The sequence below is a fragment of the Colobus angolensis genome, unplaced genomic scaffold (genome assembly GCF_000951035.1).
Source record: "Colobus angolensis palliatus isolate OR3802 unplaced genomic scaffold, Cang.pa_1.0 Scaffold48, whole genome shotgun sequence".
Taxonomy (NCBI): Eukaryota; Metazoa; Chordata; class Mammalia; order Primates; family Cercopithecidae; genus Colobus; species Colobus angolensis.
Genome location: NW_012118265.1, coordinates 739,878 through 764,549, shown reverse-complemented (window position 1 = coordinate 764,549; position 24,672 = coordinate 739,878). Strand labels below are relative to the sequence as shown.

The 24,672-nt window shown below is 49.0% G+C and overlaps 1 protein-coding gene across 3 annotated transcripts; it reads left to right on the top strand.

Moving 5' to 3' along the window:
• Nucleotides 1-3,205: 3,205 nt before the first annotated feature.
• ZIC4 (Zic family member 4) lies at nt 3,206-24,126 on the top strand. 3 transcript variants are annotated; one of them, XM_011958911.1, is made up of 5 exons: nt 3,206-3,753; nt 7,290-7,374; nt 13,736-14,353; nt 18,960-19,275; nt 21,321-24,126. In XM_011958911.1, coding segments are annotated over exons 2-5 (1,005 nt in total). In that variant the 5' UTR covers nt 3,206-3,753; nt 7,290-7,304; the 3' UTR covers nt 21,322-24,126. The 3 variants fall into 3 exon arrangements, with proteins under 3 accessions (XP_011814301.1, XP_011814302.1, XP_011814300.1); XM_011958910.1 differs by lacking the exon at nt 3,206-3,753 and adding an exon at nt 5,833-6,152; XM_011958912.1 differs by lacking the exon at nt 13,736-14,353.
• The last annotated feature ends 546 nt before the right edge of the window (nt 24,127-24,672 follow it).

Below are 24,672 nucleotides of genomic sequence, written 5' to 3'. Positions count from 1 at the left end.
CTCGCCAGCCGAGGAGGGAAATTCGGGAGGAGGAGGAGGAGGAGGAACAAGAGGAGGAGGAAGAAGAGGAAGAAGAGGAGGAGGGAGGGGGAGTCGACCCACCTCGCGAAGTCCTAGCCTGCAGGCAACGGCGCGGCGCGCCCGGGCGCTGGCCCGGCCAAACGCAAAGTAGCCGGACGGCTGCGGGCCGCGAGTAAGACAGGCTCCAGCGCCCGCCAGGCAGATCCTGCCGGCCCGGCTCGCACTTTCTCGCTGCTTAGTCTCTGCTGAGAGGGCCGCGCGTCAAGGCTGCCCGGGGAAAGGCATGGAGCATCTCAGCCCCCCAAAAAAACTTCCTCCTGGATTTGTAGCATAGAGGAATGTGAGCGCCAGAGCCGCGACAGCTTCGCTCTCCGCCTCGCGCCGCGCGCCCCTCCTCACTTCTCCACTAGCCCCTCGCTCTTTCTTTTCTCTCTCTCTCCTTTCTCTCACGCTCGCCTCCTCGCTCCTTCACTCTCCTTTTTTCCCTCTCTGCTTTTTGCAAAAAAAAAAAAAAAAAAAAAAAGTGGGTGGGGGGAGAAGAAAGAAAGAAAAAGCCAAAGAAAAGGCGCAAATCATGCACAATATTGTCTTTTGCGGTTTATCTTCCTGGGGAGAAACTTTCACCTCCTCAGCCGGGCGGTGAGCGCGAGACTGATAGCAGCAATCATTCCTGCAGATAAATGAATTGAAAGGACGACACCGTCCCCCCCTTGATGAATGGGAGCAGGGGGAGGTGTCACGTGCTGCCGACGCTGGCGCCCATTGGTGCGTTCGCACTCCCCCCGCCCGCAGCCGCCGCGCCAACGGAGGGCGCGCCGAGCCGCCGCGCGCAGCTCATTGGCCCGCCCGCCTCATCAATCCCAGGTATTGTAAAGCGCTTGACATCCCCTTTTGACAAACCAGGGCTGCCAGGAGTAGCAACTTTTTTTTTAGCCAAATTTTTTCCCTCTTCTCACGGAAATTTTTTTTTCTTTCCTTTTCTTTTTTTCTTTTTTTTTTTTTTTTTGCCACAATTTCTTTTCCTTCTCACAGTCATATGCATTCCTCCTTCTCCCCTGCCCCCACCACCCCGGCGCGACCCTTCCCGAAACCTACTCTTCGCTGAGCGATTAGAGACTTCGGACGTCTCCGGGTGCAGGAGGCGGGGATGGGGCTGGTAAACACAGCAAAGGCACTTCCAGAATGTCCCGATTCAGCAACTTTCTTTTCTTTCTTCCCCCTTCCCCCCGCTTCAAGGGCAGCAAAAGAGGCTTTTGTTATTTGCTCCTTTTGAAGTTTGTTTCCCTCTTGCTTGGTCCCCCTCCTGTTTATAATTTAAGATCTTGGGAGCACACGGGCACTATGCTCTCTTTACAAGAAATGTAATTTCTCAGTGTAACCGGTAGCCTCTGTATTTCTCGCTTTTATCTAATCAGACTTCCTGCACCACCTCACCCCCTCCCAAAACACACACACACACACACACACACAGGTGGATGAACGCTTAAGTTCCCAGGTTGTTGAGGTTTGAGTTTTTTAATGGCAAATTTGAAACGTTGTTGTCAGTTTCCTTTACTTTTTCCCTGTCTTGCATTATTTTTCTCTTTTCTCCCTTTCTGTTGTCTCCTTCGACTGCCCCCGCTAACCCTGTCTCTCCTCACTCCTGTTCCCTACTTGGGCCCCTTTCATTCAGGTAAAACTGTAAATTTCCCAATGCGCCATTGTCCCCTTGGGCTGCCCAAAGCTCCCTAAAGATCCCCGAATACTTTTTTGGTATTTAAATCCCCAGTAGATAGGACCAATGTAAATTTTGTGACATTCAAACCTTTTCTAGTTCACAAATCAGTCACCCTTGTCACAGTTATTGAAATTCCGAAACTCGCCACACCAGGACGGTGGAAAAAGCGGGCGCGGTCTTTGTTGCCGACCAGGCTTTTGATCGCCAGAGAAAATTTACTTACCTTCAGATGAGTGAGCAGAAAAAGAAATAACACTCCCTTTGATTTAGTTAGGAAAATGCAGACATTTGGATTCAGTGCAAACATACAACACTCGCTTGTTTTCGCGATGCGGCCCTCGATTAACCTGTCTTTGCCTAGCGCAAAGTCTATTCAACAACTGTGCGTAGTTTCTTTTTGTCCCTTCCACAAAGAGCCATTGACTATATATTAAAATGATTGTTGAAAGGTAGGGGAGTATGGTACTTAAAAGCAGGAAAAAAAAAATCCCTGTGACTCAATCAATTAAGCCGAGCAACATTTATGCATTTCAAAAAATGCACGCGGATGCGGGGGGTTGTGGGGATGAAGGTTGCATTTCTCCGCAGCTCTGTTTAAAACCCAGCAGTCCTGGCCGAGGGTTTAGCTGAAGCGTCTGCATATTCATTAGGTCTAATTATTTTCTAGTAAGGAAAACACAAAAAGCCAAGAGTCGGAATCCTTCAATTTACCCTTTGTTTCTAACTTCATTTGGCTTCTTTGCAGCTGAATCAAAGCCCTAAACTCTTTTTTCAGACAAAGAAACCTCAACTCATCCTTTCACAGGCGGCCCGGTTAGGAAACTCACCAGTGCCTTAGCGAGAGGAAAATGAAAATGAATATATTTTTTGCCCTGACGCCAGCGCTGACTGCACGGGCTGGAGGAAGGCAGGGTCAGCGTCCGCCGCTCCTCGCCTTTCTGGTTTTCTCGTCTTCTCACCGACTAGATTCTCGCTTGGGGCTGGCCGGCCGGACTGCCCTTTCCATGGGCTGTGCTTGCTCAAAAGTCAGCTTGGGTATCCGGGATGATTTCCTGGTGCCTGAAGGGACCTGACTGAGCATTTGTGCTTGTGCTGGGAAATAGAAATTCGAGAAAAAAAAATCAATTGTCCTGTTCCCATTAACAAGTCTGAGTCTAGCAGCCCAGCATTTCCCACCAACTTTGAGTGGAACGGAATGAGGAGTGGAGGTAAAGAAAGGATTGAGGCATTTTTTAAAATTATTATACACTTCGTTAGAAAAAAATATATATATATATTTTATATATATTTATATATATTATATATATTTATATATATATATATATATGTATATCTCGGAGCAACTAAGTCTTTCTACCTACAAGGGGAATTTGGATCCTACTCCCCTGGAGTTGAGAAAACCTCATCTGCAAGAAGTTTTCTCTAGAGGCTGTATTCCTCTCACTAGGGAGAACAGATATTGAACCCACCTCGCCCGCCTTTCAGGAAACACACGCGCGCGCACACACACACACACAACAAGGGAGGGGACCTAAGGGGGAAGGGTAGCTGTTGGGAGGGGGAGAGGGAAAATAATTCTTCAAAAAAGAAAAGTCAGTCTTCTCCTCTCCAGTCCGTGGAAAATCCAACGGGGACGTTTACAAGAGGATATATTTAGGAAACACATCCAAATATACAGGGGTAAGAGTGAATGTGAGAAAAAAAAAAAAAAAGTTGTGGGTTGTAGAAGTTATCAAGTGGGATTTGCGGCGCTCTCTGCAGGAAACGCGAGCGGCTCCAGTTCAAAGCCACATGCACCAACGTGACATATAAGCCATTAAAATATCATCCTGACGGCTCATTTCTGCTTCATCATACATTCCCTAACTGCTTCCCGAAAGCTGGAAAAGGAGAAATGAAGGATGACCGCCTCGCTGGAACCACAAAAGAGAGGCTTGGAGGGGTCTGTGGTCCCCTCTCAGCCACCCCGAAATGATGTGCAGAAATGAGGCGATCCTGGCAACAGGTGGAGTGGGGTAAGTGCGTGAGTCCAGGGGGCAGACAGATGAGACCTGTACCTCCAGCGACCGGGTAGCAAGTGCCCTCAAGCGGGCCACTGGCACCCAAACTCCAGTGGGGGAAGAGGCCCAGCCAGTCTTTCTGCCCCATCTCCTCCTTCATCCCCCCACCACAGCCGTGGATCCAGGCCCCACCCCACTGACAATGAGGGGAGGAGGGGGGCCCTTCTGCAAAGGGGCAGCGCCTAGGATGAGTCCAATCCTTCCCAGGAGGAGGGAAAAGGGGGACAAATGGGGCTCCCACTGGTACAAGAACCAGGAGCAGTTTGTTGCCTGCCTGTCTTCCCTTCTCTCCTTGTAAATTGCCTGGGTGCCCCACCGTGGGCACAAGAATGGAAGTCGTGGCCCAGAGCTTCCCCCGCGAAAAATGAACAAGGCGGGTACCGGGAGGGGGGCTTTACAGGCGGTATCTCTGCTCTGCCCCCAAGGGGATGGCTAGGAGGGTCTCTGCTTCCCCTCTCCAGGGTCAAAGAGCCAAGTTAGCCCAGATGGCAGCAAGACGACGGAACTTCTCCGCCCCAACCTGACGGCAGATGCCGCCTGAGTCCACCTCCGGGCGGTTCCTAGCCCTCCCTCATCCTGGTCCTGCCTCAGGAAGCTGACTGCTGGGATCTGCTCTCTGCGCGCGGCCAGCAGTGGTTTCGGGACTTGGCTTTCTTTATCTCCAGTGCGAACAAGAGCAGCAACTAGCTCTCTGGGGAGCAGGCCGCAGCTCCTAGGATTCTGACCCCTAGCCTAGGCCCAGGGACATTGGAAATTAGGGGCAAGTGAGGAGGGAACAGAGCTGAGCTGTGAAAGAAAGCTAGGACTGGCTCAAAGGTTGGATCTGAAAGTTGGGATTGATGGATGGCCCATGGCAAAGTCTTAGGAAAGCGGAGGGGCTTTGGAGGGTTGCACTTCGACCGTCACCGTCTTCAGGAAACTCTCTTTGGATTCCAAGGTTATGTTTTCCCCGCTTTCCGACAGTATTGGCCTCGCAGCGACCCACACCACTGCACGCCGCTCTTTTTTCTCCTATCTTAGCCGCTTGCAGGTTGGGGGAGGGGTGATTCAAAAGGAGGGCTAAATGCCAAGCCTGATCCTGCAGGTGATCTACTGATACAAACTCTATTCTGGGCACCCGGAGGCTGCCCACACTTACTTCAGCCCCGAGCTGAGAAACCCAAGCATCTCCCTCTAGAGAATAGAAGAATGAGTAAGAGCCCCTGCACAACCCAGTCTCAGCAAACTCCTGGCGCTTGAGGGTCGAATGGAGGGAAGCCAGGAAGGTGCGGGGTGCAGATGGGGAAATCAGGCAGCGGGCAAAGGCCGAGGTCAGTTTCCTCTCTGGCTCAGAGCTCCCAGCCAGCTTTCAGGGTTTTTGCTCTGCGCCCGCCAGCGACAAGTTGCAGCGGAGAGGTGGGCATGCCTTTCCCGCTGCCGGCTAATCAGTAAGGAGCAGCTCGGGAAATGAAGTCTCTAACTGCAGCTGACCTCTGACCTTGGGTAGTCCTGCGCCGGCTAGGTCGGCCCCACAACTTGCAGCTTCCGCGGCTCCCCCAAATAAAAATGTGCTTTTTGCACCTGCCCGCTGCCCCACTTTCTTGGCTCTCCTCCGGCACTATCAATCACTGGAACTCCCTGGCACCAGTTCCTCTTCTCAAGGTGGAGGCAGAAGGGCAGATTCCAAAAAGTCTCCAGGATGTGCTATGGACTGGTAATTAGGAGGCCGTGGTTGATTTGGGGAGCAAGCCTCTGGGGAAAACAAAACTGAGTTTCTACATTCCGTGGTTGTTTGAGACCTCAGGTCTAGGGGCCTCAGGATTGCTCCCAAATTTTCTCACCTCTCCTTCAGCAAGATGACTGGCTTGTTTGCTAAGCGGTGTCAGAGTTTGCACGAAAGGAGATGTTTACCCTGGTTCCCTGTGTAGGCTGGGTGATGGAAATGCTACAGAGAGCCTCCTAAGGTCCAAGTTGCCTGCCCTAGTCCGACCTCTGCAACATTTGTTTGCATGTCTATGGGTCTGCAGTGCACAAAGGGCTGACAAGACCTGGAACAGAAGTGATCCATACCTCTTAGAAGTTGGGTTGGGGCAGCCCTATGGGTGGACAGAGATCTCTAGGGAACCTCACACCCATTTCCCCCAGAAGCAAAAGAGTAAATTCTATTGTTGCCAACCAACCAGGACTTTTCCATGCCAGACATCCTGCCATGAGGAAATTTCAGAGCGAGGACGCCCAGCATGCCGCCCTTCTGTAGGAATACAAAGTTAGGCCTCCTTTCTTTCCTGATTTGCACTGGAAGGAGCTTATTACCTTTGGGGAAGAATGCCTTTTGGTTAGAAATAATTGAAAATAATAATACCCTCTGGGAAAAGGTGAGTCTACCCCCTGCCTCCCAGGCCTGGACCTAGAAAAGAGGGGAGATGGAAGGGTAAAAGCTGCCAAGCTAGTTGGAATTCTTGTTGGAGGTTGAGGGGGAGAGAGAGAGAGATCTTTGTTCACAGAGAACTAGATACACTTTAAGATAACAGAGTCCCACTTGGATTTGGCCTGTGGTTCAACAAGTTAAACAACTGCTTGTTCTGTGGGCAGACATCCCCATTGACAGAGGACTTGCTGTGTTTGTCCAGCCTGAGACCTTTTCAATGACTGTTTTTCTTTCTAGGCCAAATTGAGGGTGGGGGCCGGGTAGATGTTTCTGTTTGGCCTCAGCCTTGCCTGACAGATGCAAAGGTCCTCAGGATGGCTTTAAGTATTTAAGGCAGCCAATGGCTTGGTAGTTTTAGCTGCAAAGTGAATCTGATAAGTAATGTGTACATCTTATGGGAGGTGTTATTTCTACCCTTCTCAACTATGAAATGTGGATGATTTGAACCAAATGGTTAAAATTATACCTTTTTAATCTGACAAATTTTGTATTAACTTTAAAAAGTCAACCGGTGATGAATCCCAAATGGGTCTGGGGTGTGGGAAATGTGAGGCTAAGGAATTCTGCACCACCACAGGCAGAGCAGGATTTGAAAACCTGCAAAGAAATTCCTCTCTTCTTGGTTCCAACAGTTATAAATTAAATTTTAACTGCTAACCTCTCAGAGTTCAGTAGACTCTCCTCACCACACCTCACTAAATTTCAGTTAATAAACTTCAGAAAAATAATAAGGTTTCTTATACAATTAATTCAAATTCGAGAAGCTACAGATTTTTGAGCACTGACTGAAAGAGAGCTTACTTCTGATTGCAGGCAGAACAACAAAGGAGTTTCAAATAAAAACCTAGCTGGGAAGTTATAACTTTTCAATGTTTTTATCACCAAAGATATATTATTTTGCAAAATGGGCAGTTCCCGGCAGAATCCTTTTCTTTAGCTTCAAAATTTGAAAATGATCAAAGAAAGACCGAAAGATCTTCAGATCAACACCTTCTTTCATTCATACATTCAAGCCACAGAATGTTGCCACACAGATGTATAAAATTGTTTAACTAGTGATTGTCACTCTTTTCTTCCCAAACAGGCTCAAAGTCAGAAAATGAGATACAAGACATCCTTGGTGATGAGGAAACGATTACGGCTTTACCGAAACACTCTGAAAGAGTCAAGTAAGTTAAAATTCTCCTTTGAATATTGGTTTGCTAGTTTCTTTTCTTCTTCTTCTTTCTTTCTTTCTTTTTTTTTTTTTTTTAAGTAGGAAGTTTTGTTTTGTCTTTCGTTTATGTTGGTTTGAGAGTTTGGGTGGAGTTTCTTGAATTCAGATGAAACTTAGAACACCTTGGTGTTCAATACATTTGCACACAAATCAATGACACAACGTCCCACCAGCAGCCGGCTAATCCCCCTCAATGCCTACTCATCTGGACGTTCCAGAATTAATATTTGACGATTCTCTCATTGAAACAACCACCCCTGACCTTCTGCAATTCCACTGTCACGTTATTCTATGACACATTCATCTTGAATTCATTTCCAGACAATTTGATTGGAATGAGGTTTGACATGTATTGGCTTCCATGAAAGAAGCAGACTTTTATCTGGATGATGGGGTTTACATGATATACATCATCTTTACCAGGGATACCAGCCTTGTGCAATGTGGTAGCGACAAGGTTCCCACAATGTGGTGTCTGACCAGGGAGCGACTGACAGCTGCTCTGTCAGGAATACCTTCATTGTGAAGAATTTAATTTAATATTCCATTTAGAATAAGCATATGATTTAGGGTTGGGTGTTTTCCCTTCCAGGCATCTAGTTTTCCTCATTTCAACTATATCACTAGCTGATGGTTGCCTCCAAAGATGTTCCCTCATTGGTAGGCAAAGGAACTTTCTTAACCAAAGTCAAATAGACAACTCAGGAAATGGCTCTCTATATTATTTGGGGATGATGTGATGGCAAAAGTCTCAAGAGAGGTATGAGTTATTATGTAAATTCAGTTGTTTCAATTCCTTAATGCTGTTTTGGAAGATCCAAAAGCAATGTTTCCTAAGCTTTTGTCACAGGATGCTTTGTAGAATCCTTGTTTGGAAAGTAAAGCCAATCCAAGCATATTTTCTTCCATACTCAGTTCCATTAATGATGTTTAAAACTCAAATTTCCATAGCAGAGGAGAAGAATATCTTCCTTTATTGCCAAAATCCTAAAAGATCTCATCTCCTTTGCACAATTTGGGCTTAGAAATATGGATGGGCTCCTGGGGCTTATGTTATTTCTTTGCATAAGAATAGAGACAACCTCCCTCTGTAGGAATCTTGAAGTCTGTCTGTGACTAGCCTCTAAAGAAATTTACCTCTGTGTAGGATTGCAACCTGGACAGAAACAGGGAAGAAAGAACTGAACAAGTGACAATTGATTCAGATGCAGAACATTCAAATGACAAGACTTGTTTCTAGCCAGGTTCTATATAGTGGCCCTCAGCTGAGTAGGGCCCAGCTGCTGATCTGGGCATAACTTACAACAAATAATCATCATTTAATTTAGCATTGCTTAAAACATTAAAATGGAAAAATAGCCAAGCTGTTGATTTGAAATATCCTCCTTTTTTTTTTTTTTTTCCTTTCCAAGAGAGTGAGATCAGACATTCAAACCAGCGATTTAAGGAGCTCTGACAGATGGTAGGGCAACCGAATGTTCTGTTTCTAGAAAGTAGAACTAGGAAATCACTTGTTTATGCCATTATATTCATCTGGGTAGGGTGAGCAAAAGTACTTAGGACATGATTTTGGGCACTGGTTTGCAGAGGCTCTGAAGATTGAAAGATATTTGGGGTCTAGTGATGGAACATGCTCCAAATAGGTCCCCATGAAAACAAGCTTCCAGTGCTTCATTTTGACATCTGCTATAGATCTGTGGGTTGTGAGATATTCTTTTTCTCTACAAATGAAGCAGAAAAGTAGACTTAACAATGCTATAGCTCCAGGCATGGGTAGGAATAGAATGCATCAGTCAAACATTTGGTTTTGGGGACATGTATAGTGAGATGTTTCTGGAAAAAAAAAAAAATCTGAAGACCACTGAGGAGACACCATTCCTTAGCCTGCTCAATTGATAATGTCTGTAGCCTGGGTTCCCTGCTTCCCGGGCTCTGGAAGACTCAAAATAATCTCTCTAAAGACTAAACTATGCCTCTCAGATGTTGATGCCTTATCACCTTCAGCTGGATACTGCTTTGGGGCTTATTTCAAAGATATAAGAAGGTCCTTGAAGACCCTTATGTAATTGTCCAAAGTTCCTTGTCTGTAAATATTAGTTGTACAATTGGTTTTCCCTTATTGCTGTCTCTGGGGAAATGTCCTTCTAGGAGAATGTCTGGTCCCATTGCTGGGTTTAGCCAACCAAGATATAGACCATATGCCTCTAAGGAACTTCCAAAGATCAGGCAACCTCAGTGACCTGCAGGTCTACTGACCCCTGGCTACTCAAGCAAGAAGCAGCTACTCAAAATAGGTCCAGATGTTTTCAGCTTTCAAGAGAAGGCTGCATCTGGGAAGGAGCTCCATGGGGCCAGCCTACTCTCCATGATTTTGGCTGAATCAGATGTGTTTGCCCTTTTGCTGCTGGCACAAAAAAGTCATACACAAGTTCAAAGCTTTTCAAAGGCAAAGTGACTAACAGAGAGTGTGTAGTATGCTAGCAGACTATGTGTATGAAACCTCTGTTTCTTATCCCTGAAGTCCAGAGAGTCAGTAGTTAGAACTCCAGAGGGCCCATAAACTTGGATGAGAAAAAAGTGCATCTTTATTTTCACAATCTTCTATTGGAAAGTTAGTGTTTTCTTCTATGATGAATATGTGCAGCAAATACTGGACTATTAGGAGTTCAACAGACTCACCAAGCTTCCTAAGGATTCCACAGCCTCAAACAACTAAAAACCCTTCTTCTCCTGTCTGTCTATACTGTTATTCAAAGCTTTAAATGGAGGTGGGGTCACAGTATATATATTAAGAAATCCGGCAGGTGCAGTGGCTCACGCGTCTAATCCCAGCACTTTGGGAGGCTGAAGCAGGCAGATCACCTGAGGTCAAGAGTTCAAGACCAGCCTGGCTAACATAGTGAAACCCCGTGTCTACTAAAAATACAAAAATTAGCTGGGCATGATGTTGGGTGCCTGTAATCCCAACTACTTGGGAGGCTGAGGTGGAAGAATCACTTGAACCTGGGAGGCAGAGGTCGCAGTGAGCTGAGATCACGCCATTGCACTGCAGCCTGGGTGACAGAGCGAGACTCTCTCTAAAAAAAAAGATAGAAAGAAAGAAAGAAAGAAAAAAGCCCATGTTTGTGCAAATCAGAGTCTTAAAGCTAAAGTGAATGAGTTTGATAAACATTCTAAACTGTTAGTTGTAGATTACCTAGGTTCCAGGGGAGAAAAAATATTTTGATTGCCGGACTATTGCAGAAGTGCCCCTGCACTTAAACCTGAATACCACAGAAGCTGAATACGTTCGGTGTTAAGATGTGGATAGTAAAAACAGCTGGGCAAGGAGTCTCAGAGAAGAACACACTCTGTCTTTTGTTTTGCTTTTTGGAGCCCTTCATGGGTTCAGTCCAGAGTTGCCTAGACAATTGCATCATTCAACATACACCTGTGAGGTGGGGAGATGTGAAATGACTCACTGAGATGTGGAAACCTTTCACTGGAAACCTGGCCACACCACTGCTTGGATGAAGGGAAGACAGGGGAAGGATCAGAGAGTTGGTGCCTGTTTGTGGAGGAGTAAACCATGGGAGAAGGTGAAAGCCAGGGAGGCATATCCTGAGAGTCTGGTCTCAAAACTGCTGTGTGGAAGCCCTTGGTTTTGAGAGTAGGGAGTGGGGGTCTGGCAGTCAAATACTCTTCTGTTTTTTGTTTTGTTTTATTTTTAATACTGACAGAGTATCTGTTGGTAGAGTTATCCAAGCTCTTCCTGTAGGAGGAGCAGAAAGACCTGGACGTGTCTAAGTGGAGAGAAATTGTTGTGGAAGTTAATCCCTCCCTAAAGTGCACCCGAGGGAGGAACAATGCATTAAATGAAGGTCTCAAAGAATCTGCCAACTGTTATACATCAGTTAATTATTTAAAAAAAAAAATTTTAACCCTTATTTACCGACCAGGAAATGTAAAAGAATAATCCTTGGTGCTGGTGATGGGGGGAGGGGCAATTCAGTCCATTTCTATTCAGCATTGCTGGTAATCTGCCGGAACTTCTAGCCTCTGCTAAGGGGTATGGGATATTTTACTCAATCTTTAAAACTTTTCTTAAAAATACAAGCCTTTCTCTGTTTAGGGGGCACCATTTATGGCCGCCAGGAAAGCCCAAGCACTTAGGCTGGCATTTTCGGCTGCAGCGACAAGGCAGGAGTCCAGGTCAGCAGCCCTTTAAATCGCCGGATGACGCAGCTGACCTTAGCCGGTCCGCTCAGACAAAGGACTCCCGCCCGCCCCCAAAGCCCCCCAATTCCCCGCCCTTTGGCTTTTGCCACACTCGACTGGGCCAGAACTTAAGTTTTTTTTCAACCGACCGACCCCCCTCCCACCAAAGTGGCCCCGCTAGCACTGGAGCGCATCTTGTGGGAGGCGGCCTGCAGGCCCTCTCAGAGCCTGGACGGGGAAACGCGGCGTGCACTCTCTAGAGAGGCCTAAAACGAGCTAGGAGGAAGCAGAGGAAGCTTGCTGAAAGTGGAAGTCACCCTTAAATCCCTTTTCCCAGAGGCTCCTTACGACTGCAGAGTATAGCGCTCAGGATCCCTGATTGGCGCAGGGAGATCCCGGACCGAAAACCTGTTTCTCCTGGATGCACGCCCGACTCCTTTGTTTCTTTGGAAAGCCGGCCCGCCGGTGGGTGTGACTTGTGGAGGGGAAGGTCCTTTCAGGAAGGCAAGGGTTCGAGCCCAGCCTTTCCAGGCCGTCACCACTTCCCGCTTAATCCCGTCCCTGGTAAGGGCCAGATCCTTGGGTTTCGCACGTCTTTGAGCTCTCCAACACCGGGGAGGAGGGGCCTGCAAGGCTAAATGGGAAGAGAGTATAGAGGAAAGAGAGGGGGAGGGGAGAAGCAAAGAAGACAAAGTGAGGTAGAGGGTTTGGGGAAAATAAGAGAGACGAAAAGAACCAGAAAGATGAGGGAAACGAGACATTTCGGAGAAAGCCAAAAAATAAAATTAGGCTCAACGACTGCTAGCCTAGGAGTTTCTCAGCTCCTGGCCCCCGAGTCAGCAGCTTCCTTTGGTCCTTCGATCCCGACCCCCTCCTCTTGCAGGCTACAGGGACAAACTGCCCAACCAGACCGCCATCTCTGCGCACACTATGCTAGCCATCAGCCCCGACTGAGGTCCCGAGAGGACTTATAGGCGCAGCGCAATGCTCCCTCCCCAAAGTTGTGGTGAATGGTGGCATAACCCAGTCCCGAGTACTTCCAGGAGCCCTGAGTCAAAACTGATCCACTCAGCTTTCCGGAGAGGAGGGGGAGGAGGCTGGAGGGGAGAGAAAAGGATTTGTGCCCAGGTCAGAGCGCATGAGCAGTAGAAGCGTGAGATGCTGTGGGGGTGGGGTGAGGGAGGGAAGGAGGGTGTGTGTTTGAGGGAGAGGTGTGTGAGGGGGGTTGGGGGTGGAGCGAGGAAGTGAGAGAGAGGGAGACCGACCGCGTGCGGCAGGACCTGTCATCACTGACGTCGGACCCGGCCGCTGGCCAATGGGCGACCCAGGCAATTGTTCCTCTCTGTGGGTCCGGGCCACGGCCCTGAATCTCTATTGACTTCCTAACGCGCCCTGCTGCTACTTCTGTAGTGTGCAGGATTTCGCGTTGGCATTAATAGCCAAGGGGGTAGGCGCGCCCAAATCCAAACCTTGAGAAGAAGGAGAGAAAGAAAGAAAGAAAAAAAAACTTTACAGAAGTTTTTTTGTGTGGTTTTCCCTTCCCATCCCCACTGTCAGGTGGCAGTGGTGTTAGTGGCCTGGTACAGGGAGCCCCGGTGAACCTGGGCCGGCATGCAGCCGGTCGCTCTCTCCTAGCCAAGCGGGGCACTGAAAATATATATGGCTGGGGCGCTTCCGAACCACTACCACCTCCAACACCATCATTTCTATCACCTCCACTCCCCGGCAGGGCACCGTGCCCCGGAGCGCCCCGGGGTGTTGGCCGCCAAAGTGCGCTTGGGGCTCAGGTCCTACCCCTCTGGAGCAGAACCCCCAGCAACCCACAGACTCAGCCCTGCGCCTTCCATTATCCCTTACATCTACTGTGCCGCTATCATCCCTCTCCAGCTCATGGCACGGCAGGGGACCTGGCCGAACAGCAATCCGGCCCAACGGTGGCAAAGGTGTTTGGCCTTGCTCTTTCCACCGGGTTCACTGCTGGCGCGGTCTGGCTCTGAGTTCCACCGCTGACTGCAGAGTCCGTAGTGCGTCTGGGCTGGGCCTGCCCCCCGGGGCCCAGGGAAGAGCGCGCAGCCCACCCCACCGGTTCTCATGCGTGCTATTTGTTTCGACAACAGGTAGCAGCTCTGGACACCATGGCCCCCAGCTCACCGCCGCCTCCAGCCCCTCGGTGTTCCCGGGCCTCCATGAGGAGCCTCCCCAGGCCTCCCCCAGCCATCCTTTGAATGGACTCCTGCGTCTGGGGCTCCCTGGAGACATGTACGCGCGGCCAGAACCCTTCCCGCCGGGGCCTGCGGCCCGCAGCGACGCCCTGGCAGCTGCCGCAGCTCTGCATGGCTACGGGGGCATGAACCTGACGGTGAACCTCGCTGCGCCCCACGGTCCTGGCGCTTTCTTCCGCTACATGCGCCAGCCCATCAAACAGGAGCTCATCTGCAAGTGGCTGGCGGCCGACGGCACCGCGTCCCCGAGTCTCTGCTCCAAAACTTTCAGCACCATGCACGAGCTGGTCACGCACGTCACCGTGGAGCACGTCGGCGGCCCGGAACAGGCCAACCACATTTGCTTCTGGGAGGAGTGTCCGCGCCAGGGCAAGCCCTTCAAAGCCAAATACAAACTTGTAAATCACATCCGCGTGCACACGGGCGAGAAGCCCTTCCCTTGTCCTTTCCCGGGGTGTGGGAAGGTCTTTGCTAGATCAGAAAATCTCAAAATACACAAACGAACTCACACAGGTCAGTATTCGGCGCTGTCTGTCGCGTGCGGACCCTCTGGGGAAGCAGGCCCTCGGGTCTGGATTTCCTCAAGTCCCAACTGAGGGGAGGGGGAAGATATTTTGGTGTTGTTACCATGAGCCAAGGCCATAAAATATTAATTATGCGCTTCTATTCTTAGAATCACAGAAGTTTCCGGAGGCTGTATGTAGGGAGGATAGTGAGGGATTTCTGTTCTGGGGGGACAAGGGTGAACGTGCCTAAGACCCTGTGTGTGCAGACATGTGATCTCTGCTTAAGAGTTTGATTTTGAGATATTTAAAAACAGCATTATTCCCCAAAGTCGTAAAGACATAAGAACAACTGTCTAACTTGTTTCCTGGTCCCTTTGGAATTGCGGGGCAGAACTCTTCCACCTGTCTTCCTGATAACCTGGCCCACCTGGTCTGAGGGTTTACCAGACCCTGGAGCCTTCTTTAGGAGTTGGGAGTTGAATGGGCTAACTTTGTGCCTATTTTTGAGCCTTGGTGGCCAGACACTAGGGATGTTTGGTGAACCCTCACTTTTGCTTTAGCACAGACCTAATGGGACCTAGCCACCTTAAATATCATTTACCAAGTTGTTAAGGGAAATGGGGACATGTGTCAACTACATCTGCTATTTCTAGTTAACAGAAAAAAAGGAGTCCCGTTTAAGAGGCTGCAAAATTGAACTCCTCTGGCCAGAGCATCTCTAATTAATGCAACTGCAAGGAGAAAGTTTTCACACTTCCAGGATAGCCTGTGAAGTTACATTAATTAGTTTAGCAGCCATTGTTTGTACTCTCCTTAGTTAGAGTTTTCTCGCTCCTCCTCCCTGGAAATTTAAGAAATCAACATTTTCTCCCCTCCCCCATTTTGGGGGCAGGAGAAGGGGACTAATGGGGACAGGAGAAAATAAAATAAATTCCAGCTTGGTGCCCCACTTCTCCTACTGCCCGGTGCCTTGCCTTACTCGCCCCTATTCTTGCTGGAACGTCGACAATTGCTGGAGTCAAAGAATTGACTAAGGCTAGTTGTGCTAAAGCCTACCTTCTCCCCAAACTCTCCCTTCCCGGGGAAGGTCCATGGCCTGGACACTGGCACACGCGGAGACCAGAACAAAGTCCACTTGGAACCTGGCACTTTATTTCTAAAGCTTGTCTGGAAGTGTACAGTTTCCCTGAGCTCTTTTCAGGGTTTCCCGCAATGTCGCAAGGATCTCACCCCCTCACCCGAAGTTTTAGCTCCGGGAAGGGGCAGTAGGTCACTCTGGAATCCTGGTCCCAGGCCTGCTACTCCGGGAGCTGGCGGCGGACACCCGAAAGGTAGATTCGCAGTCCTGAGCTGGAGAAGGAACTCATCTTTAATGACAGAGTTGTTGTTTTTTAAAACAAACAAACTTTTACAGCTCTTTGCCGGCCCACTGTTTGAAGTCTGTGAAGCAGAAAATGGTTAAATTCTTAGCACAGTCGACCTACAGCAGAGAAGCAAGTTCAGTGCGCCACGGCTGGCTCAGGTTTTCGTCTTTTCAGGACAGAATTTTGTGCGTTCTTTCGGCTCCCCTGATTCATTCCTGGTGGGGGTGGTGGTGGGGGGAACAACAAACAAAAACAAACAAACAAAAACACACACCACCAACAACAAACTACAGAGTCTGGCCTGCTCGGGCATTTCCCTCAAATCCTCCTCCTAAGTAATAAAAAGAGGAGAGAGAGAGTGAGATAGAGAGAGAGAGAGAGAGAGAGAGAGAAATGTTTCTCAAATGGCAATAGACCTCAGTACAAATTATTCATGAAGACAGTTCTCGATTCAACAGGAAAATAATTGCCTTTTCAAATATTAATGGCGTTTCATTTCCTCGAGTCGCGGAAGTGGCAAACAGGAGCAAATTTCTCAGGAGTTGAGATTCTCCCTGACCTGAATCCCGGGCCTGGCTTTGAAGGCGGCTGGCTGCACCGAAAGGATTCACTTTGCGGCGGTCACAGCGATCCCGGAACAATGGTGCCTCGAGGAGGGAGGCGAGGGCCAGCTACCGCGGTCTGCCTGGCCACCGCCACACAGCTTCTCTCCTGGGACCCCTCGGCCGGGGCCGGGAGCTCGTCACACCTTCCCCGGCGTCTGAGGGCGAGTCAGCGCTGGGGATCCGAGGTAGAGGAGAAGAGACCGCGCCGGGCGCAGTCGCCGGGACAACCAGATCCAGCCACAAGTGCGAGAAAATGGCGCTGGCCCAGCTGCCCCGAGCTTCCGAACTTTGTCCGGTGGACCCGGCGCAGGGTTGGAGAGGAGGCCTTTCCGGGCTGCGGAGCCTCTGGGATGACAATCTGGGTGTCTCACAGCTCAGCCCCAGGCCTAGGACGCTCCGGGCAGGCTGCAGGGGCCTAGCCCAACGCTGCCTCTTCACATTCACCCACCCACCCAGGGCGCGGTGCAGGGAGCTGGAGGGAGGGGGAAGGACTGGAGGCCGGGAGTTGGCGGGGGGCGGGGGTGATGTCAAGCGCGGAGACCAGGGCGCCTCCTGCAGCTCCGGAGCAAGCTGGGGCGCAGCCTCACCTGGCCTCCTAGGGGCCTGCGAACTTCCCGGCTGCCAGTATCACTCATTGCACTGCTGTTGTCTCCTCTGCTCCTCGTCTGGAGCGAAATAATTGTTTTTGTTTTACGTGAATGTCCAGCTAGGCGCTCACGAGATCGGATAAGCGTTTGGCGGGATTTTGTGGCGCGGGGGCGGGGAGGGGTTGTTGGGGAGGGGCACCAACCTCAAATTCCATTTCACCTCTGTTTTCTTAAACTAACCTTGGTTTCTCTTGCAGGCCTTGAATTGTACTTTTTTTTTTTTTTTGGTAACTTTTTTTTTGAAAGAGAAGGAAGAAAGTTTTGGGTTTGCAAATGCTGGCAGGAATCAGAGGAGATAAAACGAGGGGCAAATAGGAACACTGATTTATTCCGCATCTTTCTCTCACTGTTTTATAAAATGGTGCCGGTGTTCTGCTAAATGGCAGGTGCCAACACCTTCCAGAGGGTTCAGTGTACTAGCTGTGCTCCTGTAGGGTGGGAATCCAGCGACCGGGTGGTGCCGGAGACCCGGGCTCAGGAGGCGCTGATTGCGCAGAAGTGCGAGTTGTGCGCAAACCTCTCTGTCCGAGCCTCAACAGGGCTCGGGAATTGGGGCTTTGTTTGTTCTAACTAGCCCCAGGAAAGCGCCTGTCTTTCCTGGATGCGGCGGGGGAAGCAACTACAAAGGCAGCAGTTCTCCCACTGTGCGTCTTCCTCCTCAGCTAGATGTTAGGTAGCCGGTCCCTTAACTCAGAGCGCTGGGAGGCAGCCATTTGTTTAAAGCGCTCAGGAACCTTCTTCCCCCATTTCCGCTGCACTTGCAGCTCCGGCAGGAATCTAGGCTTCTGGATTCTTGGGATCCTTTCCTCTCCCACACGTCAGCGAGTTCAGGTGGCCGTGAGCTCCCCGATTGGGGCTCAGTCCGGCCAATATTATCACTCTAACGTGCACTCGCGCCTTCCCTCGGCTCTACAGGGCATCGCAGCCACCGATCCCAGCCCCTCCCAGGCCTATCCCAGCCGCCCGGTCGCCCTCCAGTCTGCAGAGCCGGGCCTGCCCTAAGAGCTGCAGCTGTTCTCTTCCCGAAGCCTCAGCGCTCAAGGGCGTGGTTGCGGTAGAGACCTCGGATCCCACTCGGCCTGTGTGGACCCTACTGCGCCAACCCCTCGTCTTAGGCCCGAGAGACCCGACAGCCAGGTGGGGGTGGTCTGGGGAGACTGGTCGACATCATAACTCAGTTCGGACTGGGAGAGCCAGCTGCCCACAGCAAGGTCTCCGGGAGGCCTTTGGAGCAGCGTAATAAAATATTATTGCTGGCGAGCGTATCTGGAGGGATCCCGGAGGGTTTAGGCAAGATTTGAAGAATGCTGCTAAATGTTTGCCCTCGGGGGGTAGAAGTGGAGAGGGAGGGGGCTCCACATCCAGTAAAAATCTCCTCTGAAGTGAATCATTGCTCAGAATACCTTTCCCTGCAGCACGAATCCACTTTATGCACACACCATGTGCATCGGCTGCGCATCCTTAAATTATCTCATCGCTTTGGCGTTTGCGCAAAACCTACTTTAGTAAACAATTTGGGCCAGGATGGGAGTGGGGGCGGGGGGCGATGAACGGCTGGGCAGGGTAGGGGCAGAGACGTTTGACTGAAACGGCAACTTTAAATCGAGCAGATGTGAGCTTCCCCATTAACTATATTGTGAGCTCCTCCGTTAATGTATTTCCAAACAGAGGTGCTTCTGGTTCCAAGTGGAGAAAATTTGGAGGAAATAATCAGAGTGGATTAGGATTTTCGAGGATGAAAACTCGACTAAGATGGAGTCACTGTCGCTCCTCCTCCCTACCCTCCCCTTGAGCCCAGACCAGGAAGGCGGGAGGGATGGAGGCGCTTAGGAGAGTGCACCGGGGGCGCTCTCTGCACGAGAGAAAGGGGTGCTCGACCTGAGCACCTGGAAAGAGATTTCTGAAAATCTTCTGCAGTTCTTTTCCAGAAAATGAGAGACGAATTGCGGGGAGGGGGAGGGTGGCGAGCACTAATGTCTCTGCGTTGCCTCCGCCAGGCGAGAAGCCCTTCAGATGCGAGTTCGAGGGCTGTGAGCGGCGCTTCGCCAACAGCAGCGACCGCAAGAAGCATTCGCACGTGCACACTAGCGACAAGCCATACACGTGCAAGGTGCGGGGTTGCGACAAGTGCTACACGCACCCTAGCTCGCTGCGTAAGCACATGAAAGTGCACGGGCGCTCGCCGCCTCCCAGCTCTGGCTACGATTCGGCTACACCGTCTGCCCTCGTGTCGCCCTCGTCAGACTGCGGCCACGAATCCCAGGTGGCCTCCTCGGCGGCGGTGGCGGCGCGTAGCGCCGACTTGAGCGAATGGTACGTGTGTCAGGGCTTGGGTCCCACCGCGGCTAACCCCGCCGCAATCCTCAGCCAAGAGCTACCACCTGGCCCTGCTGCTGCCGCCGCCGCCTCCGGTATTAGGGCTGCCTCTGTGGTTGCTGCTTCCGCACAAACCGGATGCAGAGTAGGCCACGTTTCTGAGGCATGAAGAGGGAGAGGGCGGAAGGAAGGAAGGCCGGCCGGCCACCTGTAATAGTTGCTGGAGCTCACTGAATACGCTAATATAATGTCCATTACTTTAAAAGATAAATATGGTCCCCCTATTTATTCTATAGTCACACTCAGCACCATCACTCCCACACGCGCCTTCATGATTGAGTATCATAAAACCAGTCTTAGGGGTGAAAAGAGACAGGGAGATGGAAAAAAAATGGAGAATTTAGGTGCAATCCTGGCCACTTCAGATGAAAAAAGTAAAGCCACAAATTTCCCGCATGCTTCGCAGGATGGGAAATATTTTTCTCGAGAACTGGGCCGCTCCCACCCCCACTCTAACACTTCCCTCCCCCACATTAATTCCAACCTCAGAAGTTCAGATAGATGGAAGGCGGCAAAGGGAATTCCAGAGCCGTTTTCTTGACTCCAGTTTCTTTCCTCTTTGCCTTCCTATGGTTTCCCCTTCCCTAGGTATCCTTTGAAACAAAGTGTATACAAGTCTTAATTTTTCCGACCTCCTCTATAAAGGAGATAAGGCAGATTCATCGTCTTTTCAGCAGGGGATGGGTGGGTGGTGGTTACACGCTGCCACCCCTATGTAGTGGCCTGGGCACACAGATAAATATCTGCCTGTCATCCACAGACTCGATATACATTGTATACGTGGGGTGGCGAGTCAATTCAAAACAACAAGAAATACAGACAAAGGAACACCAGAGAGGCTTCAGGATTCAATGCTGTGAGGCCTCCCCGGGTCCTTTTCCCACCCCGTCCCCTGTAGAGGCGTTGCCTGTGAAGTCTTGTAGGTTCTTGGGCTCCGGGTGTAGAGCGAGCTGATGACGTCACTGAGTCGCGGCCGCTAAAGTGGAGGGACCTGACCTAGGCGGCCGTGTCTGGGTGAATCGCGTCAATTCGGTGACGGTCTTTGTCAATAATTGCACAATGTTGGTTTTATTTTTAAAAAGGTGTAGAAGAGACTAGAGAAATGATCGACAGTAATAAATATTGTAAAGGCAAACAACCAGTGAGTCTAGATTGAATGTGTATTTGATATGCTGCGTATGAAGTCTCCAGAAAAAAAGAACCAGATGTTGAAGGAGGGGGAGAAAGACCTAAAATCAGGTCCTGTTTCCCCCCTCCCCCCCCTCTGCAGGGAGAATAGGGCTGCCCCAAAATCCTAGCTACGATTTGAAGAAGTAAAAGAAAATAAAATAATAAAGCTATGGCTGATTCATCCCAGTTCCCTAAGAATTTGAAAATCAGTATGTGTGTGTTGGGGAGGGAGGTGGGTTTTCTCTCTGGGGAGGGCCCCACAAAAGAGCTCAATTTTAAAATCTGAGCCCAACAAACAAGTCCTGGCCCTGCCACTAATGAATTTTCTTCTGCTCTCTCCTCTTCAGACACCATTAGACAATTAGCACTCCTGCTTGCAGTCCCCATAACTTTCATCAGATGAAATAACATCCTAACTGGAGTGGAACTATTTTCATGACTCCAAATAAAAAATGCCATCTTCCAAATACACCCTTAGTGAATCCGTCCTTGAGAAAGGGGGACTGAAATTCCTGCCTCCCCCTAATACAATAGGGCCCAGAGGCTGCCTGACCCAGCGCGGGCAGTCGGCAACAAACAACTCTTTCCCATAGTCAAACACCAACCCCACCACTAAGGTGCAGAGGGCATTTGCGGAACTTACTGCTTCTGCCTATGTTTAAAAAGTCCCCCTTCCTGAAGTAGGACTCTTTCCTTTCTCTTCTGTTTCTAAGCCCCCCCCCCCATTTTGCCTTCTATCCTAATCTAAAATAATGAAATAAAATGTTTGGTCGGCCACTAATCGCTTTTAATTTTTCATTTGCTTGTTACAGATGTCCATCGCGTTGCTGGCAAGGTAATCTCGCTCCGCGCAGCTGAGCGCCCCGCATCTTGCGCCTGCTACATCAAAGGGCCCGCGCACAAAGCAGTGTTTCTTCGCCACGGTGCATCTTCATGGTAAGTTAGGATTTCTATGGCAATGGGCAAGTCGCACTGAAATCCTGAAAGGCCAAGCCTGGAGCCCGTCCAGGCTTTTCATTAAGGACATAATATTTACGTCTAACAGACCTTTTTTCTTGTGTATACAAGTATATATTTTTGTTTGACGCGGACTAAATCATTTTCATTTAATTTCCGGTAAACAAAACCCACGCGAATGGGCACTTGTACCCGATCATAATAAAAATGGATAATAATGTGAAGGAAGAAAAGAGCCGCTTGAATCGCCGCTCAGCCCCCTTTGTTTCTGCTTTCTGCGGTGATCAGAGGGCGCATTTGGGTTTGATGGCGAGTTTCTAAAGGCGAGGAAATGGTTTGTAAGAGGGGAAAGAAAAGGAGAAAGGTCTAATCAAGCTTGGGTTGTTCAAAGAGTCGGGTTTTGGGGTTGAAAGTGTGAGTTTGACGGTGCATCAGCATGCCGCGTTAGGCTCGCCATGGAAATACGCGCGGGGAGCGGCCGCTTCAAAGGCGGCACACTTCACTACAGACACTCTATTAAGATACATTTGCGCTGACCTTTGCTTTCACGCCATTTAATACTGTCACTGTGCTCTCCAGTATATACTTCCTTGCTAGAACCCGACTTGCCCGCGTTTAGGGGTTCACTCTACACCCTGATATGGGAGGCTTTGGAGCAGGGGACACTTTCAGGAAAGGGAGGAGCACAAGGACTCTGTGCATCTTGACTGCGCACCAAAGAGGCTCCAAGATCAGGAGTGAAAGATTTTAAAGCAGCCTCCGAAGCTTAACAAATGAGCATTCCAAGCTCAGTTTTGTGCAAATCGCCTTTCTGACTCTTGAGTAGGATGGAGGCTTAAGTTTAATGGGGACTTGTGGGGAAGGGAGCCACCCTGGGGGAGTCTGAGGAGTTCAGACTGTGCCCTTGGGACATTTCCACTCTGGCTTTCCTTACCACTCTTGTTCCTCTCCATCCCATAAGTCTCTTGCAGCCCCTCAAACTTGTTTCTTTCTAAGGCAGGGTGTGTGGTACCGTTAGGCCTGGACTTGTCCTAGATGCAAACTCAAGAGCCCAAGGCCAAGGGGATATGGGGAAGATGGCAGGAAAGTTAGAAGTCCATGTTCCCTTAATTGTCTTGTTGTTTATTTTATCCAAGTACCCCAGTGAATAGGGGAAAAATAAACACAGTGAAAAAAAATCAAACAGTGGAGTCTTCTTTAGTGCCAGTCCTTGTGGTTGAATAAAAAGGATGGTCCGCTTTCTATTGAGCTGAGAAATCTTTGAAGTGGGAGTTATTATCTGAGACATTCCTGCTTGTCGTCCTAACAACGCTGATGAAACGTAAAAGGTTCTTTGTCAGCGATTTGTTCTCCTCTCTGTCAAATTCCCTCTGCCCCGTTAGTTTCAAACCGTTTCTAAAGAGATAAAAATCAAATTTCTTTTAAGAAAATATCCACACACTCCACCAATACATAACTTTCGGACTAAGTCTTGCTAAGGGATAAACAAAAGCAATGCCTAGACATCAGGGTCAGGGCTTGGCCTGGTGAAGTATGCGGAAGTTGGGGGACCCTCGGGACAAGCTTTGGGACATGAGGAAAAGTATGAAGAGAGGGTCCAAGTAGAATACATACCCTAAGTCCATAATTGTGTGTCTGCTTCCTTCTGCTCCGACTTGCACTCAATCAGCCCAAGTTGGTTCACCTGGATGGGTTTCCTTTGGGTACCCCTCAGGCTGCTAATATTCTTGCCCAGGATCCTCGGAACTTAAGACTGCAGCCAAGCAATTGTTAATATCTCCTGCTCCTTCAAAGCCACCTCTGCTAAAAATAGACCCATTGTGTATTTCTTCTCACTAGCAGCAATCAACAAGCCCTTTCTGCCATTAATAAGAAGGAGAATAGCTGAAGGAGAGAGATGTTTTATTAATTTCCTGTTTCCTTCAGAATCTTGGCAATTGAAGCTTAGAAGGTTTGGTCTACAATATAGTGATCGAAAATGCATGCAAATGCCCATCCTTCCCCTCATTCACATGTGCAGTTGTTCATTTTATATTGTGCCCAGGAAAGAAACTTTCACCCAGTTCAGGTTTCCCCAAAACTCCTGTTGTGGTTTTAAAAGTGGTTTAAATAAATAAGGATGTGCTGGTCTCCCTACACTGTGTGTGCTGAATAAATGACTTGTAAAGTTTTTCCAAGCTGTAACCCATGCTGTTACTATAGTTGCTGCAAAATGTTGTTTCTGATATTGATTTTATTTGTTAACTGGAGGTCTCCATATGTTTGTTTATATTGCTAATTTATGAGAAAATGTAATAATCGCAATGAATGTGAATTATACAGACAGGCAAACATTTTGTAATCATAATTCACATATACACAAAAGCCTGGCTGAAACCTTAGACTATTTGTACCCTCTCTACCCACACTGTTTGTGATTTATCATCTGTCTCCTTAGTGTCAGTTAAATTATGAACTAACTTGAAGATAAAAAGTTGTTTGACTGAAAGTGATTGTTGAATGCACAACAAAGTTGAAAGCCATGGCTTGATCTTGTAAATATGTAAATATAAATGATATTAAATCTGTGATTCCTTTTCTCTCCAAAGGCCTTTGTGTACATGGCACTCCATTTGGTTATTTTCTTTGGAAATAAATTATGCGATGTTTCCCTTCCTCTTTTGAATCCTGGTGTCCTGTTATTGTTTCTTCATCTTGGGAGAGATTTGAGGCCCTCCAGAAGCCTCCAATTCTCTCCTCAGTCTTTCTTCACTGCTTCACACAAATATCTCTGGGGGCCTAGTCTCAGGACAGCAAAATGGAGGGATCCCCTAAAGAAGCCATTGTGAGAAAGACTTCTCTCATCCCATTTTCACCCTAATGACACTGACATCATCAACCAATTTATTAATACATTATAGAATGGAAAAAGTTGAAAAGATGCTCTCAGTGTCTGCCAGGAAAGGCTACCTTTCTGCATTTCCAGCTCAGAGCAACATCTAATAAACCACGTCTGAATTCCCAGAGAAAAGTCCAATAGCTGGTGGGAATGAAAACAAGGAAAGAAAAAGACAGGACAGTTTGGCTTTAAGACCTGACTAAGCGCTGTGGAGTGTCTCAGGCACAGTTGCCCGCAGAGATCTTCCTAGCTGGACCCTGCCCCATCTGGGAGAAGTGATTGCTCACACCTCAAGGCTCCCTTCAGATACCTGCGAAGTTCTCTATGCC

Bases quoted from the DNA above. Each gene is read 5' to 3' on its own strand.
- ZIC4 (XM_011958910.1), top strand. From the start codon at position 6,018: ATGCCGCCCTTCTGTAGGAATACAAAGTTAGGCCTCCTTTCTTTCCTG. The intron at 7,375-13,735 runs GTAAGTTAAAAT...TTTCGACAACAG, and splicing joins AAACACTCTGAAAGAGTCAA to GTAGCAGCTCTGGACACCAT. The intron at 14,354-18,959 runs GTCAGTATTCGG...TGCCTCCGCCAG, and splicing joins ACACAAACGAACTCACACAG to GCGAGAAGCCCTTCAGATGC.